General features: G+C 42.2%; 1 protein-coding gene across 3 annotated transcripts in view; it reads right to left on the reverse strand.

Moving 5' to 3' along the window:
• The window catches only part of CTNND2 (catenin delta 2), a 487,037-nt gene that overhangs the window by 30,400 nt on the left and 440,661 nt on the right, over positions 1-15,976 (reverse strand). For all 3 annotated transcript variants that reach the window (XM_088827634.1, XM_088827633.1, XM_088827632.1), the window contains one exon: positions 11,798-11,882. In XM_088827634.1, coding sequence (XP_088683760.1) covers positions 11,798-11,882 — 85 coding nt within the window. The remainder of the gene's footprint in view (positions 1-11,797; positions 11,883-15,976) is intronic.

Raw genomic sequence — 15,976 nt, forward strand, 5'->3', positions numbered from 1 at the left:
ATTTCTCAGTAGGCATAGAGAGACTCTTTAGTTCTGAAGTAACAAATACATGTTTTTATCTTTTGTGTTAGCTGTCCTTGAAGGCTCTTGTCGCATAAAACTTGTCAATTCTAATTTGCTATGAGTGACTTGAGATATAAAGAAAGGGTGGTGTAAATCCTTGGAGCTTTTAAGCAACTCAAGTTCATCCACTCATTCAACCTAGGACATTTACAGCTTGTACTTCAATCACTTCATCAGGAACCTATTTTTTAAATGAAAGTTAAAATTTGAATTGTTGCCATGCACTGAAAAAGGTAACCAGCTGAGACATTGCTCACTTAAGAAAAATTTGATTGCTCAAAATTGTGCCAGTTTTCCAGTCATTTTTTAAGTGGAATAAACCTGTTGATGTAATCACATGAAGCAGAGAAAGAAAAGATTCCAAATTAGTGGTAGCTATACAAACATTTGGACTGTGAAGAAAGCTGAGTGCCGAAGAATTGACGCTTTTGAACTGTGGTGCTGGAGAAGACTCTTGAGAGTCCCTTGGACTGCAAGGAGATCCAACCAGTCCATTCTAATGGAGATCAATCCTGGGTGTTCATTGGAAGGACTGATGCTAAAGCTGAAACTCCAATACTTTGGCCACCTCATGTGATGAGTTGACTCACTGGAAAAGACTCTGATGCTAGGAGGGATTGGGGGTGGGAGGAGACGGGGACGACAGAGAATGAGATGGCTGGATGGCATCACCGACTCGATGGACATGAGTTTGAGTGAACTCCGGGAGTTGGGGATGGACAGGGAGGCCTGGCGTGCTGTGATTCATGGGGTTGCAAAGAGTCAGACATGACTGAGCGACTGAACTGAACTGAAATGATACAAACATTCTTATTTCAACACAAGGTATTATATATAGAGAAAAAAAATGGAAACAGAATATTCAGAGTCTATGTGATTGAAGACCAAGCCAGAATTTCCCTGAGGATAAACTCACAGTTCCTCTTCACTATAATAAAACAAGCTTCCATCTATTTTTAAGGTAAACTGTTTGTTAAAACAGTCATTAAAACTAATTCCATCAACAATTCCAAAAGCTATTAGAATTAAATATTTAGACTAAATCTTCAAGGACCAAAAGGGAGTATTTGCCGTTTAATGCAAAAATAAATACCACCTGACACACCGCTTTCTTTCATTAGTTTGTTTCAGCTCCAGTGCTTCTAATGAAATTAATTAAATTGATTTGGCTACTTAAAGGTACAGTATATATAATGATAAGTCTTTCACAGTATGTACCGTCTTTTAAGGGCTCCCCAGGTGGCGTTAGCGGTAAAGAACCTGCCTATCAATACAGGAGACACAAGAGACTTGTGTTTAATTCCTGGTTCAGGAAGCTCCCCTGGAAGAGGGCATGGCAAACCACTCCAGTATGCCTGCTTGGAGAATCCCATGGACAGAAGAGCCTGTTGGGTTCCAGTTCATAAGGTTGCAAAGAATCAGACATGATGAAGTGACTTTACACACACACATCATCTTTTAAATGGAAATATTGAGTAAATCAGTCTTAGGAATTCAATTTAACATCATTGAACTAATTCTAAAGAATCTCTATCACTAGGAAGATTTGACAAGCTAGAAACTGATATAATTTGGTCGAAGAAAGAATGTCATGGTTAACTACCAGGAGTTAACTGGTACCAAACAGAAGCATGGTGGGATCTCTCAAAATGAAGTTTTTATTAAGAACTGGGTATAGTGATCGAGAGGACCACTGCCATCAGCGCGTGCATAACGTTCTTGGGCATAAACATCTAGGTAGACTTTCCTCTCATTTTCCCACTTTGTAATAGAAACTGTTTTTCATTTGGACCCATTTCTCAGCTTCCCTTGCTGGGAGATTTGGCCATGTGATGAAGCTCTGAAAGTATTTACAAAGGCACCCCCCACCCCCACCTGAAAAAAAAAAAGGATGCCTTTCCCCACCCTTTTCCACTGGAATGTGGACAGGTTGAGGTCAAGAAGGAGAACGCAGGTGAGGGCAACCCTCCAGAGATGGTGATCACAGAGTCTGAAGAAGCCAAAACCCTGGTCCGGAAGGTGTGATTCCAGATCCGGACAATTAGACTCTAACGTGACAGGGCGTGATTGGCTAAATAATATGCTTCCCCCACCAAAGACACCCACATCCTGCTTACCTAGAAACTGTGACAGGCTACATTATGTAGCAAAGGGACTCTGCAGGTGTGGTGAAGTTAAAAATCTTGAAAGAGGGAGAATATACTGAATTATCCAAGTGGGCCCAATGCAGCCACAAAGGTGTTCAAAGAGAGATACAGGAGGAAGGCATTCAGAGAAGGTGATGTGACCACAGAAGCAGAGACAGAAAATCAAAGAAGCCATGCTGCCTGCTTAGATGGTGGAGCAAGGGGGCAAATGGCCAAAGGGAGCAGTGACCTCTATAAGCTGGAAAAGGCAAGGAAATGGATTCTCTAGATGGTTTCAGGAGGGGGTGCATCCAGGACCAACAGTGGTTTTTTTTTTTTTACTTTAATATTATATTTATTTAATCCTATATATCTAAAATGTCTTTTAACACAATAAACATGACAAGTATTCACTAAATACCTAAAAGAAAAAAGTAAGCTAAGTCTTTGAGATCTGGTTTGTGTTTTATGCTTATTGTTGTTGTTGGGTGGTTTAGTTGCTAAGTCATGTCCAACTCTTTTGTGACTCCATGGACTGTGGCCTCTCAGGCTCCTACAGCCATGGGACTTCCCAGGCAAGAATACTGGAGTGGACTGCCATGATCTTCTCCAGGGGATTTTCTTGACCCAGGGATTGAACTCGAGTCTCCTGCATTGTCAGGCAATTCTTTACCACTGAACCCAGAACATATCTCAAAGAGGGCTAATCATATTTCAAATATTCAATAGCCAACCCCTCACTAATGGCTACTATGCTGACCCTTGGATCCCAAGGAGATCCAACCAGTCAATCCTGAAGGAAATCAACCCTGAATATTCACTGGGAGGACTGATGCTGAAGCTCCAATCCTTTGGCCACTTGATGCGAAGAGCTGACTAATTAGAAAAGACCCTGATGATGGGAAAGATTGAGGGCAGGAGGAGAAGGGGGTGACAGAGGATGAGATGGTTGGGTGGCACCACTAATTCAATGGACATGAGCTTGAGCAAGCTCTGGGGGATGGTGAAGGACAGGGAAGCCTGGCGTGCTATAGTCCATGGGGCTGTAGAGTCAGACATGACTTGGTGACTGGCTGACAACAACATAACAATGCTGAACATCTCAGCTCCAGACTTAAAGAGATGACAGGGAGAAGCAGGTGAGGCAGGCATAGGACACTGTGCCAACCGGGCAGGGATGACAGAAGAAAGGAGTCAAATCCCCCTTCTTGGCTCCTCTTCTTTTTGTCCCCAACCCAGCTGCGGGAGTTCCCCAAAGCTCCACTTTTACTCACTGCAGAGCCAACACTTTGATTTCAGCCCAGTGAGACCTACTTTTCACTTCTGCCCTGAAGAACTGTTCAGATCATGAATTTGTGTTTAAGCCACTGAGTTTGTTGTAATCTGTTAATGCAGCAACAGGAAACTAACAGAGGGTGATTAATTTCTAACTGCTGTAAGCTGTGTTTATTTGGGGTGCGAGACACAGTTGATTAGACCTGAGGACAACTTTAGACGATTAAATACCTGCAACAGGGTACTGTGACGGGATGTTAATATGATTTTCTTCCATTGCCTGTGTTTTGGCTAAGGTCCCAAAGCAGGGAACAATAGATGTCCCATTGTTCCACATATATTCTCAAAGTAAAGAATTAGATCATCCATTCATCCTTGTGAACGTGGAGAATAAAATAAGGTTCTGCAGTATTAACACATGCCCCGCCTCCAGATTACATGAGTTCAGGCTGAGAATTCACTAGTGGGTGGAGAACGCTGGTGGCGAGGGCTTCCTTGAAGGCAGTTGATGGGCTGGGCATTCCCCAGCCTACCCCTGCCCCCATCTCCTGAAGCCTGGGAAGTGAGCTCCTTATTTTGTCTGGTCACGGGCTCTCTGGAGTTCGGGGGTTGTAGGATTACCATGATCAGGGTGAAGCACAGACTCAGTGCCGGGGCGGACCAACCATGGAGCTCAAGAAGCTTAGGTTTCAGGATCGCCCACTGGATGAGCCCCCTCCAAGGCCTGTAGGAAATTTTATATTCAGAAAGTATATTCTTCTTAAACAGGAGTTCCCACACTAAGCTACGGGGTGGAAAATGTGTATCTGCTCTGGTCTCAGTGCAGGGTAGTGGAAGCCTTAGGTGCATGGAGAGCCTGGAGCAGTTAGCTGGAAGAGGTCAGGTCCAGGCCAGCAGTCCTCAGCTGGAGGTTGGTATTAAATACTGAGCCTGCCTGCTAATGCAGGAGACATGAGAGATTCAGATTTGATTCCTGGGTTGGGAAGATCCCCTGGAGGAGGGCACAGCAACACACTCCAGTATGCCTGCCTGGAGAATCCCATAGGCAGAGGAGCCTGGCAGGCTATGGTCCATAGGGTTGCAAAAGTTGGACACGACTGAAGCCACTAAGCATGAATGCATGAGCAAACCACACCACTGTCCTCATGAGAGAAGGAGCCAGCACGCGGGCATCTATTGTAGGCTGGGTGTACCAAGGCCAGGGTACAACTGTGTGGGCCAGGGTCTCTCTCCTCTCTGCTGATCCCCCTTTCCTGGCAAAACCTGGGAGGAGGGTGGGGGTGCAGGGCACTGGGACACAAGAAGGAGTAGCTTATGAGAGGGGAAGCAGGTGAGGCGGGAAGAAACAAGAAACTGATCACGTCCTTTCTCCCCAAGCAAATGAAAGTGCTGTTAGATGGAGCTCATCCCATCTACTAGAAGAAGGAAGGGTGAGCTTGAGTGTATTGCCCAAAATAACAAGAATGGTGGTAGATTTACATTAAACTTAGCTTTTTTTCTAATTCAAAAAGGGACTTGTACCTTAAAGTTCATAGTGTCACTATTCACAGTAGCCAAGAAATGGAAGAAACCTAAGTTCCATCAACAGATGAACGGATAAAAAAAGATGTGGTACATATATACAAGGAATATTTGTTGTTTAGACGCTAAGTTATTTCTGACTCTTTGTGACCCCAGGGACTGTAGCCTGTCAGGCTCCTCTGTCCATGGGATTTCCCAGGCAAAAATACTGGAGTGGGTTGCCATTTACTTCTCCAGGGGATCGTCCTGACCCAGAGATCAAACTGGCAACTCCTGCATTGTTAGGTGGATTCTTTACCACTGAGCCACCTGAGAAACCCATAGGGAATATAGACCAGCCTTAAAAAGAAGGAAATAATGCCATTTGCAGCAATATGGATGGACACAGAGAATCTCATACTAAGTGAAGTCAGTTACACAGAGAAAGACAAATATCATACCACTTGCAGATGGAATCTTAAAAAATGATACAAATGAACTTATTTACAAAACAGAAATAGACTCACAGACATAGAAAGCAAATTTATGGCTACCAAAGGAGAAATGGGGGAATAAATTAGAAGTTTGAAATTAATGGATACACACTGTTCAATAGAAAAATAGATAAATAAAAAAATAAGGTCCTATTGTATAGCATAGGGAACGATATTCAGTGCCTTGTAATAATCTATAATGGAAAAGAATCTAAATGAGAATATAAAAGTGAAAGTGATAGTTGCTCAGTCATGTCCAACTCTTTGCAATCCCACAGACTGCAGCTTGCCAGACTCCTCTGTCCATGGAAGTCTGCATTGCAGGCAGATTTTTTTTTTTTTTTTTAACAACTGAGTCACCAGGAAAGTCCTCAAAATACTGGAGTGGGTAGCCATTCTTTTCTCCAGGGGATCTTCCTGATCCAGGGATCAAACCCAGGTCTCCCACACTGCAGGCGGATCCTTTACCGTCTGAGCCACCAGGGAAGCCCACGAATATATGGTCTTCCCTGGTGACTCAGTAGTAAAGAATCTACATGCAATGAAGGAGCTGCAGGAGACATGGGTTCGATCCCTGTGTTGGGAAGATCCCCTGGAGGAGGGCCTGGCAACCCACTCCAGTATTCTTGCCTGGAGAAACCCATGGACAGAGGAGCCTGTCCATGGTTCTGCTACAGTTCATGGGGGTCACAAAAGAACTGGACACGACTTAGAGACTAAACAACAGTATATATACGTATAACTGAATCCCTTTGCTGTACACCTGAGACTCACACAACACTGAAAATCAACTGCAGTTCCAAAAAAAGAAAAGTTTAGTGAGTTTTCTAGTCCCCAATTCAATCCTTTTCCCCTGCCTTTTGTCTCTGGGGTACTTTTGGAAGTTCTGATTTAAAATGCTATAGTAAAGCCGCCTGGGAGAGCAGAGGCGGAAAGGAAACATTGAACTTAGATGCTGCTCCGGTAGAATTTCCCCAGCTGGGAGGTCCAGCCCCACAGCAGCTCTAACTTAGTCACTTCTTGTTTAGCAACTGCCATGTGCATCGATTTCCACTTCTGCACAATTGATTTTTGCTTCTGTTCCCATTTGTGCCTTTGTTTTTGGACAGATATCATATGATGAGTGTCTGAGAATGGTCTCCGAGAGGTCAGCGGACCTCATGAAGGAGGGCCTTATTTGTCGATACAAAAATCAACACGCAAACGCCCTGATTTATGGAGGAGACAGCATCATCAGTGAGTTTAACCTCAGCCTCTTTGTTTCCTACCCGAGCTTGATGTGCAGTGATTTAGAAAAGAACTCGAGCTACAGTTGTAAATCTGGAGGACACAGCATTCAGATTATTTAAGAGCCTGACCATAAGCATGGCTGATTCATGTTGTCGTAGGGCAGAAACCAACACAACATTGTAAAGCAATTTTCCTCCAATTATAGAAAATTACATCACCACATGTAAAATAGGCAGTCAACGGGAATTTGTTGTATGACTCAGGAAACTCAAACAGGGGCTCGATATCAACCTAGAGGGATGGGATGGGAAGGGAGATGGGAGGGAGGTTCAAAAGGGAGGGGATATATGTACACCGATGGTTGATTCACTTTGAGGTTTGACAGAAAACAACAAAATTCTGTAAAGCAATTATCCTTCAATTAAAAAATAAATTAAAACATTGATTAATTAAAAAATGCACGAAAGAAGACTCTGATCAAAAGTTTTCATGTGCTTCCAGTCATTTGTTGGTGAAGAATTTTCCAGTACAGTAGAAAGATGAATAAATTCCTGGTGGGCAATTTCCTTGATAGAGTGACAGCTCTACACTCAGTCATTTATTTCTATAAAGGATTTACTGCTTTTCCATCACCATCTTAACTACTCGCTAAGGAAAAACACCTATTCTTTCTCAAGATGGCAACACGCTACAGCAAGTATAAAAGTATTTCTTGCTCTTCTTGCTGCAAACCTTGGAGATAAAAAATTTGAATTTTGATCATCTTGTGTGTTTTCCTGGACAATATTTCAAAATATCTTTCTAGTTCTTGCTGCAATCCAGTATTAATTTTTAAATGTCCAGCAAGTGAGAGTCATGAGGGATGTGAACTGTGAACCGTGGCTTCAGTTCACAGGGATCAGGACCACTGACTCATCGAGGTGCAGAGGCCAGTTTCCTGGAAGCAGCGAAAGGCACCGCGAGCACTGTGTCCACTCGCTCACCCGCTGTGGTTTGGTCATTTGAGGAAATCTGCAGGCATCCCTTCCCTATCCATAATTACTTATTGATTTCTCGTTTTGTGAGTGCAACAGTGGCGGGACCAATGAAATGAATCCCACGGCAGTAGGAAAAGAGAGTCCTGAGTGATTCAGGCCGTGAAGGGCATGACTTCACCCCCATCAAAGCTCATTATTCACTGGCTGAATGGTACCTGCAGCCGAGAGTCTGTCTTCCCGACAATAAAAGGAAGGACATTTAAAGATTAGCTTTATGCTTTGTTTCTCTCATCCAGACGGTAACAGTGAATACAATATCTCTATCCACAGAAACACTACCTCGTTTGGTTTCAAGTTTTCAAGCACGGGTGGTTTGGCATTCTTTGAGACACAAGCTCACCGTGCAAGATCCCAAGGGGTAAGGGTGGGAAGGTTGCGGGGGGAGTGGGGAGGGGAGGCGTGGGAGGGTCAAGGGGTGTTGGGGAGGGGTGGGAGGGGGACCCCACAGGAGCACAACTATAAAAACACAGGACCATGACTATTCGTGGGGGAGAATGAATCTGGTTTCTAACCTTGGTGACCATCAGCAGAGTTTGATTCTGATATCTGACCTGTCTTTGATCTGATCCAGGCATTTATGAACAAAGGACTTTGTTCACAGAGTGGCTGAGTAGATGCTGTTCTTTCTGGAGCTCTTTGCGATACTTAGAGCAAAATAATGAGCCTAAGCATTATAAGCTGAATGCCAGAAAAACTGTCTCTCTCTACTTGACAACAGGGGCTGCCCTGATGCTGTGTCCTGGCCTTAAGTTCTAAGTTTTGCACAGTGATGAAAATGTAACTTTCAATTTTTAGGTTTTGCTTTTTTTTTTTGCCAGCTGTAATAATAATAAATGTTGCTATCCCTACAACTGAAAAGGGATGACCTTGTGGAGACGTGATGACTGACTTCAAAAATAGGAAGGCTATCCTAGAGAAGAGAAAGTAGATTTTTCAGTAGAGCGTTGGAGGACAGATAATACACATATGGAGATTTTTACTTCATATAAGAGTTCAGAAAAATCATAGCCACCCACAAATGGAATAATATGTCCCCTTAGTGATTTGCAATGGATAGTTAAGATACTCGGTTAGCCAGAAAGTTTGTTTGGGTTTTTCTACACGACGTTACAGAAAAATCAGAATAAACTTTTTGGCTAACCCGACATTTAAACAAAAGGAAATGATTCCTGGAGCTGATACGACACCTTCCTTCTTTTAGTAAAATAACTCCCTCCTCCTGCCACCAAGTTTCAGCAGGGTTCCTGGTGGCTCACTTTTCCTACCCTCCCTCACAGCCGGGTATGTGGCTGTGGCCACATGATTGAGTTCATGGTCATGGCAGGGGAGCAGAAGGTTGGTCCCTTTTGTATCACGTGCTTCAGAGAACATCACTTGCCCTCACTTTTCCTATGGGCTGCAATGAGAGGGGAAGAGCTTAGTTAGGGAGCTTGGTACACACAGGCAACAATGATACCCTAGTACAAGGCAGGATAACAAGACAGGTCCCAGGGTCACTGCTAACTCTGGACCACCTGCCTAACCAGGTACAGGCCCATGAAACATAAAGGGATACTTGTTTAGCTTGCATTTCTGAATTTTTGAGTCTACCTGTTAAGAGTAACTTAGTCTGTATCCCAAACAATATAACTATATATATTTTTTGAGATGTGTATATGATTAAGCTATTATGTAGGTGTTTATAAGAAATGCTTTCTGCAATTTTATAATTCTATGTCCCCACCCCACCCCAAATTTATCTTTCTTTCAAAACCAGTTGTCCCAACAAACCCTACCATCATCAAACATAATCACGCTGTCAGTCACGACCTCGACTTTTTCTTTTAAGTACCAGTGTTCAAAAAGTCAAGAACTTTCGATTGACTGCTTTTCTTTCAGCCCTCTATCAAGTCTGCTCTAAGGCTCACCTTTTTTCTGTTTAGAAAATATCCTTTGCAAAAATACAGATGATAAAGATATTTGAAACTTCTCTTTGTGGTTATCTAATCTTAAGGATTTTTTTTTTTAAAGGTGACGCATTATTTAGCCTTTGTGTGATAACATTCTTCTGTTTCTTTTCATTTAGGGGAGAAAAATCAGAAGTCCAGACCTCATTGAAGTTGAAGGTTTGGATGATGCAAATCCATTTTGGCTCACAATGTGTCTGGACTCCAACATATTGTGGTCAACACACCCAGCCAAAAGAATATTCTGATTTATTAAATGGATCTCTAAGTGAAATAAAGTAGTTGAGCTAAGGAAATGTGGTTCTGGCCTCTGTGCTTGGGTCCCAAGGAGGAAATAAGCCAATGACAGGTGGATCTTTAATTCCGTTCCATAGATACGCCATTGCTATTTCAATTTACATCAACCTGTGTTTTTTCCTCTTGTCCATACGCTCTTTTACTCTTATCTCCTAATTCATGCAAACTCTATAGATTCTTCAAGATTTTTCTCTGTAATTTTCTTGCTCTTAATTTATCCAGTAAACCCATAATACTTAAATCTGAACCTAATGCAGTTGCCAATCACTGTTCCACATTTCACTTTCATCCGCAATAGCTGCTCCACATGTCACGTTTTCTTTGGAACTCTTCCTTTCCTAAGCCTATAATAGGTATTTAATAAACAGGTTAGAAGCACGAATAATTATAGATATGGATCAGGCATTTAGAAAATAATCTCTCACTGTCAGTGAAGAACAAAATAGAAATCTATTGCCTCACTGATTAAAAACAATTCAGAAGGACAGGTGAATTTGGATTTTCTCAGCACAGAACCTTTCAAAAAGAAAAGCTTTTGTAAACTTTGAGTTTTGCCACTGTAGCACTTGTACTGAGCACAAAGTCCTCATTTCATTTCACAACTGCAAAATTTGGAAATCATTAAGAACAACAGCTCTTTCTCCATATTTTAAAATCATGGATCAACTGAAAACATCACCTTCAGCTTCTCCAGCCCGTCTTTCTTGAATCTACTCACATTAAGACACATTTTAAACCCTCTTTAGCTCTTGAGTTTTTGCTCCATTAAATTTCTGACAACATACTCTTTTCCCCCCAACCATGGCAAGTGAAAGACAATTACACTTTCTGAACCCTACTACCAACACAGAAAAAACTAAAATGGAAAACTCATACTACGATTCAACAAATAACTTGTGGGATCTCTAAAAGTCGTTTCCCTTCAATGCACAGAAGTATGAGAAGGTGTATCCCAGCAAAGAAATGGTTGGAATTCAGGGAAAGTGGAGTTTATTTGAGGCAGTAATCTTTCATTGAACTTCCAGAGCCACTGATTCAGAACGTCCAGCTCTTTTAAATTTATAGTCTGTTCTTCGTGTCTGGCTGCCTGTTTAGCCAAAGGATCCTGTCCCTGGAGGGAATTCATTTGGCTTCCGAAAGAGTCCCAGAAGGAACCAAGGGATGTGCATTTCAAACAAAACAGGCAGAATGGAACCCAAAACACTTCAGACAAATAGCAAGATATTTAGGAAAGGATATAATTAATCCAAAACACTTCTGCAATATTTCAGCCTAAACATACTTCCTCTTAAGGAACAGAAAAATCTTGAAAGAGATTTCTCAAATATATGGGCTAAACTTTAAACTGAAGTACAAAGCAAGGAGCTTGCAGGAAATAGGAAGACCTTGGAGAAATCTAGAAATAGATTCTAACTTAGTAGAGTCGGTCATTAAATGTTTCACTTTCTCCCACAGGCTTAGAAAAAGGCCAATTTTCCCTCTGGCAAGATGGATCTCACCCTCTCTTACCCCTCTTGAGCCTCTTGCTGTAGCCCCACCTTCCACCCCAAGACTGGGATGCTGGGGACCAACGTGGCAGTGATTCTTGGCTTCCCCCTCCTCCATGCAGGCTGCCAGGGGAGGCAAGGAGGTGCTCTGGGAAATTGATGATGAAGCCCTGTTTTTTCCTGCTTCTTCACTGATTTACTTGTTTTACTTGGGTTTCAATTGCTCAAACTCTCAGACAAGGTTCCTTTGTATCTGTGACACATCTTGTTACGACCAAATATTGTCTTTAGGCTCAGGGTCTGTGTGCAGTTCACGAGCCAAGAAGGTAAAGCAAACCTTACCTTTTTGTAGAGACTCCTCAGATCTCGGTACTGCCACATGCTGTTGAGGACCTGTGATGCTGCCTTGACCACCTTCGGAGAGTGTCTGATGAAGAAAAGACAGCACACACAAGTGGTGAGCGGGACAGCTGGGCTTCAAATGACTTGTCAGGAAGCAGCAAGAATAAAGAGAATAAAAGCCTCATGGCTTTTCTGACCCTATTCTTTCTCCAGTATGGACAGTGCAAAGGATGCAGGTCACCAGTGTCCAACCTCATTCTCCCCCCGACACCCATGGCAGTGGGCAGGGTTGGGGTCGGGGGAGGAAGGTATTGTAATCTGGCAAAGAACTTTCACAATGCAAACCCAAGAGAAGTGCATTGAGTCAGAATGCAGGATCAGCACTGGACTAGAAAATGGAACAGAAATCTTGACCAGGAAAGGCAAGATTACGGGGTTTTAATAGCTGTGTTGTCTAACCTGTGTAAATGGCTCAGTGGGTAAAGAATCTGCTACAGTGCAGGAGACACAGGAGACTTGGGTTCGATCCTTGGGTTAGGAAGATCCCCTGGGGGAGGGAAGGATAACCCACTCCAGTATTCTTGCCTGGGAAATCCCATGGACAGAGGAGCCTGGCAGGCAGTAGAAAGGGCTGCAAAGAGTTGGACATGACTGAGCGCAAGCAAGGAGTAAGGAGAAAAAAAGATACTCATTTTCTCAGCTGAAGCGTGACAGCGTGCATAGCGTTTGCTCTACTGCCTGAGGGGTACAGGGAACTGCGTTCCATTGGCTGAGGAAGCCAAGCACAGGTGACTGGCATGGAGATGACCTGTGCACTCACTGGCACACAGGCTCTCTTGCGTTTGTGTGGAGGAATGAAAATGGATGACAGAATCTATACACAAAGCCCTTCATGCAATTCACGTTTTGTCCTCCAGACCAGAGTGGGAAACTCAGGTCAAGTAAACCTTTGGACTAGCGGTTCTTTCCATTTTTTTTTCGAGTCATGGCTTTGAAATCCTTATGAATCTATTGCTAAATAATGGTTCGTGCCAACCTGCGTCTCAGGTCAGACTCTAGGTCGAGACACCTGTGTTGATTCAATTCAATCCGATTCTTGGAAATCACTTGGATGAGTGGTGAGGGCCCTGCTAACTACCTGCGGATTCTTTGCTCCAATGGGCTGAGTCCACAACCAGCCTCACGACCTGAGTGGCTGACATGGCATTGTGCCTGATCTCAAGGGCTGGCACACTTTTGCTATAAAGGGTCAGCTATCAAATATCCTTTGATTTGTGGGCCATATGGACTCGGCTGCAGCTACTCAACTCTGCCACTGCAGGACGAGAGGAGTCATAAATAATACATAAACGAATGGAAGTGGCTGTGTTCCAGTCAAGTGTTATTTACAAGAAAGGGTGGATAGTGGGATTTGGATCATAGCTGGCTGATCCTTGGTTCATGCGGCGACTCCTGGAGTTGGGCAGGTTGTAACTACACGTGAGGATGCCAAGGCTTTCAGTCCACCCCTGAAGCTGACCCATGGTGTAGTGGCCCACAGATTCCCCAAAGAGAACATGTGAATTGAGACCAAAACTGCTTTTAACATAAAATAGTCTTTAAAATGGAAAGTGAGCAGATGGTGAGTCAAGTTGAGGTTGGACTTGAGAGGAAGAATAAATGGATGTGTGCCTGCTAAGTCAGTTCAGTCGTGTCCAGCTCTTTGTGACCCTATGGAGTACAGCCTGGCAGCCTTCTCCAGGCAAGAATACTGGAGTGGGTTGCCGTGCCCTCCTCCAGGGGATCTTCCTGACCCAGTGACCTGACCAACATCTCTTATGTCTGCCTGCATTGGCAGGCAGGTTCTTCACCACTAGTGCCACCTGGGAAGCAAGGACCAGTATTTTGTAATGAAATGATGGGACCTTAATATGTGATCAATTAAATGCCTGCTATTTTCCTGGGTCTTCAAGTGTGCAATGTAGAATAACTACGCTTACGATTTCTTCATCCATTTACTTACTGGAAACCGGAACAGTCACTCTTACTATTATTATTGCTGACTTGGAATTCAACTTTGGCTGTGCTTGAAAACCTCTTAGTTAATATTGTATACTTTTAAAAGGGAAAATATAATACTCTTGTAAATTAAAAAAATTTTTCTCTATGAGATGAGCTATATTTAAGGAAAACACATATCTTCTTTACCTAAAATGGACAGTTGCTAAATGATTTCACATTTACGCTAGTATCATGCTCTAAATATATTGAATTCTCTTGACAGAGAATTCCAGATCTTTTCATGGATATAGATACAGGTACACTTTATTCTTTTTTTTTTAAAAAATGAATTATAATTGACCCACAACACTCTGTTAGTTGCTGGTGGTCTGATAGCTATATGCATTGCAAAATAACCACTATCGTAATTCTATTAACCGTCTGGCACGACACAAAACTATTACAATATTATTGACTATATTCCGCCTGCTGTGTGGTCTGATAGCTATATGCATTGCAAAATAACCACTATCGTAATTCTATTAACCGTCTGGCACGACACAAAACTATTACAATATTATTGACTATATTCCGCCTGCTGTGTGTTTCATCCCTGTGGTTCCCTTATTTTGCCACTGAAATTTTGTCTCCTTTAATCTCCCTCACCCATTTCACTCATTGCCCAAACCTCTCTCCTCTGGCAGCTACCTGTTTGTTCTCTGTATCTTTGAGTCTGCTCCTGTTTGGTTATGCTTGTCCTTCTGTTTTGTTTTTCAGATTTCACATACGAGTGAAATCATATGGTATTTGTATTTTTCTCACTTATTTCACTTAGCATCATACCCTCTAGGTCCATCTATACTGTTGAAAATGACAATATTTTATTCTTTTTTATGGCCAAGTAATATTCTCTTGTGTATATGTATCTCTTGATACATATTGTAGTAAATAATATATTTACTACATGTACATATACAATATATACATATATATTGTAATAAATATGCTTCCCTGGTGGTTCAGATGGTAAAGCGTCTGCCTGCAATGTGGGAGACCTGGGTTCGAGCCCTGGGTTGGGAAGATCCCCTGGAGAAGGAAATTGTAATAAATAATGCTGCAATGAACACTGAAGTTCATATACTTTTTTTTTCTTTAGAAAACTATACAGAACTGGAATTGCTGCATCAAATGGTGGTTCAATTTTTAATTTTTGAGGACCCTCCATACTGCTTTCTATAGTGGCTGTACCAATTCATATCCCCACCAACAGTGTACAAGAGTCCCCTTTTCTTCACATCTTTGCCAATACTTGTTTGTTTTGTCCTTTTTAATAGCCATTCTGACAGCCATCCTGACAGCTGTGAGGTGACATCTCATTGCGGTTTTGATTTGCATTTCCCTGATGACTAGTGATGTCGAGCATCTTTTCATGTGCCTGTTGGCCATCTGTAAGTCTTCTTTCAGTCTTCTGCCTACTTTTAATTGGGTTGTTTATTGAGTTGTATGATACATGTATATAATATATTATATATATAACTTGGATACTAACCCCTGTTGGTTCTATCACTTGTGAATTGTTTTTCCCATTCAATAGGCTGTCTTTCACTTTGTTGATGGTCTCCTTTGCTGTGCAAAAGCTTTTAAGCTTAATTAGGTTCCCTTTGCTTATTTTTGCCCCTCTCTTCTGCTCTGCAATATCAGCTGAGAGACTTATTGGAGTTCCCCTGTGCATCCTTAATTGCTTTTCTATTGCTGCTTTTAAAATTCTGTCTTTATCTCTAGTTTTTGCCATCTTAATTACAATGTGTCTTGGTGAGGACTTCTTTGGGTTCATTTTGTTTGGGACTCACCGTACTTCTTGGACCTGGATGTCTGTTTTCTTTCCCAGGTTGGAGAAATTTTCAGCTATTAATATTATTCCTTCAAATAAATTCTCTGCCCCATTCTTTCTCTTTTCCTTCTGGACCCCTACAATGCCAGTATTAGTATGCTTGATGTTGTCCTAAAGGTATCTTAAACTGTGCTCATTTAAAAATGTTTTATTTGTTTAGCTTGGTTGATTTCCACTGCTGTCTTCCAGTTTGCCATTCCATTTTTCTGTATCATCTAATATACTACTCATTCTTTCTAGTGTATTTTTTAAAAATTTCAGTTATACAAAAATATTCAAAGCTATACAAGTATACTCAAAGCTACAGT

The sequence above is a fragment of the Moschus berezovskii genome, chromosome 18 (genome assembly GCF_049115385.1).
Source record: "Moschus berezovskii isolate FMDL1 chromosome 18, NW_MosBer_1.0, whole genome shotgun sequence".
NCBI lineage: Eukaryota > Metazoa > Chordata > Mammalia > Artiodactyla > Moschidae > Moschus > Moschus berezovskii.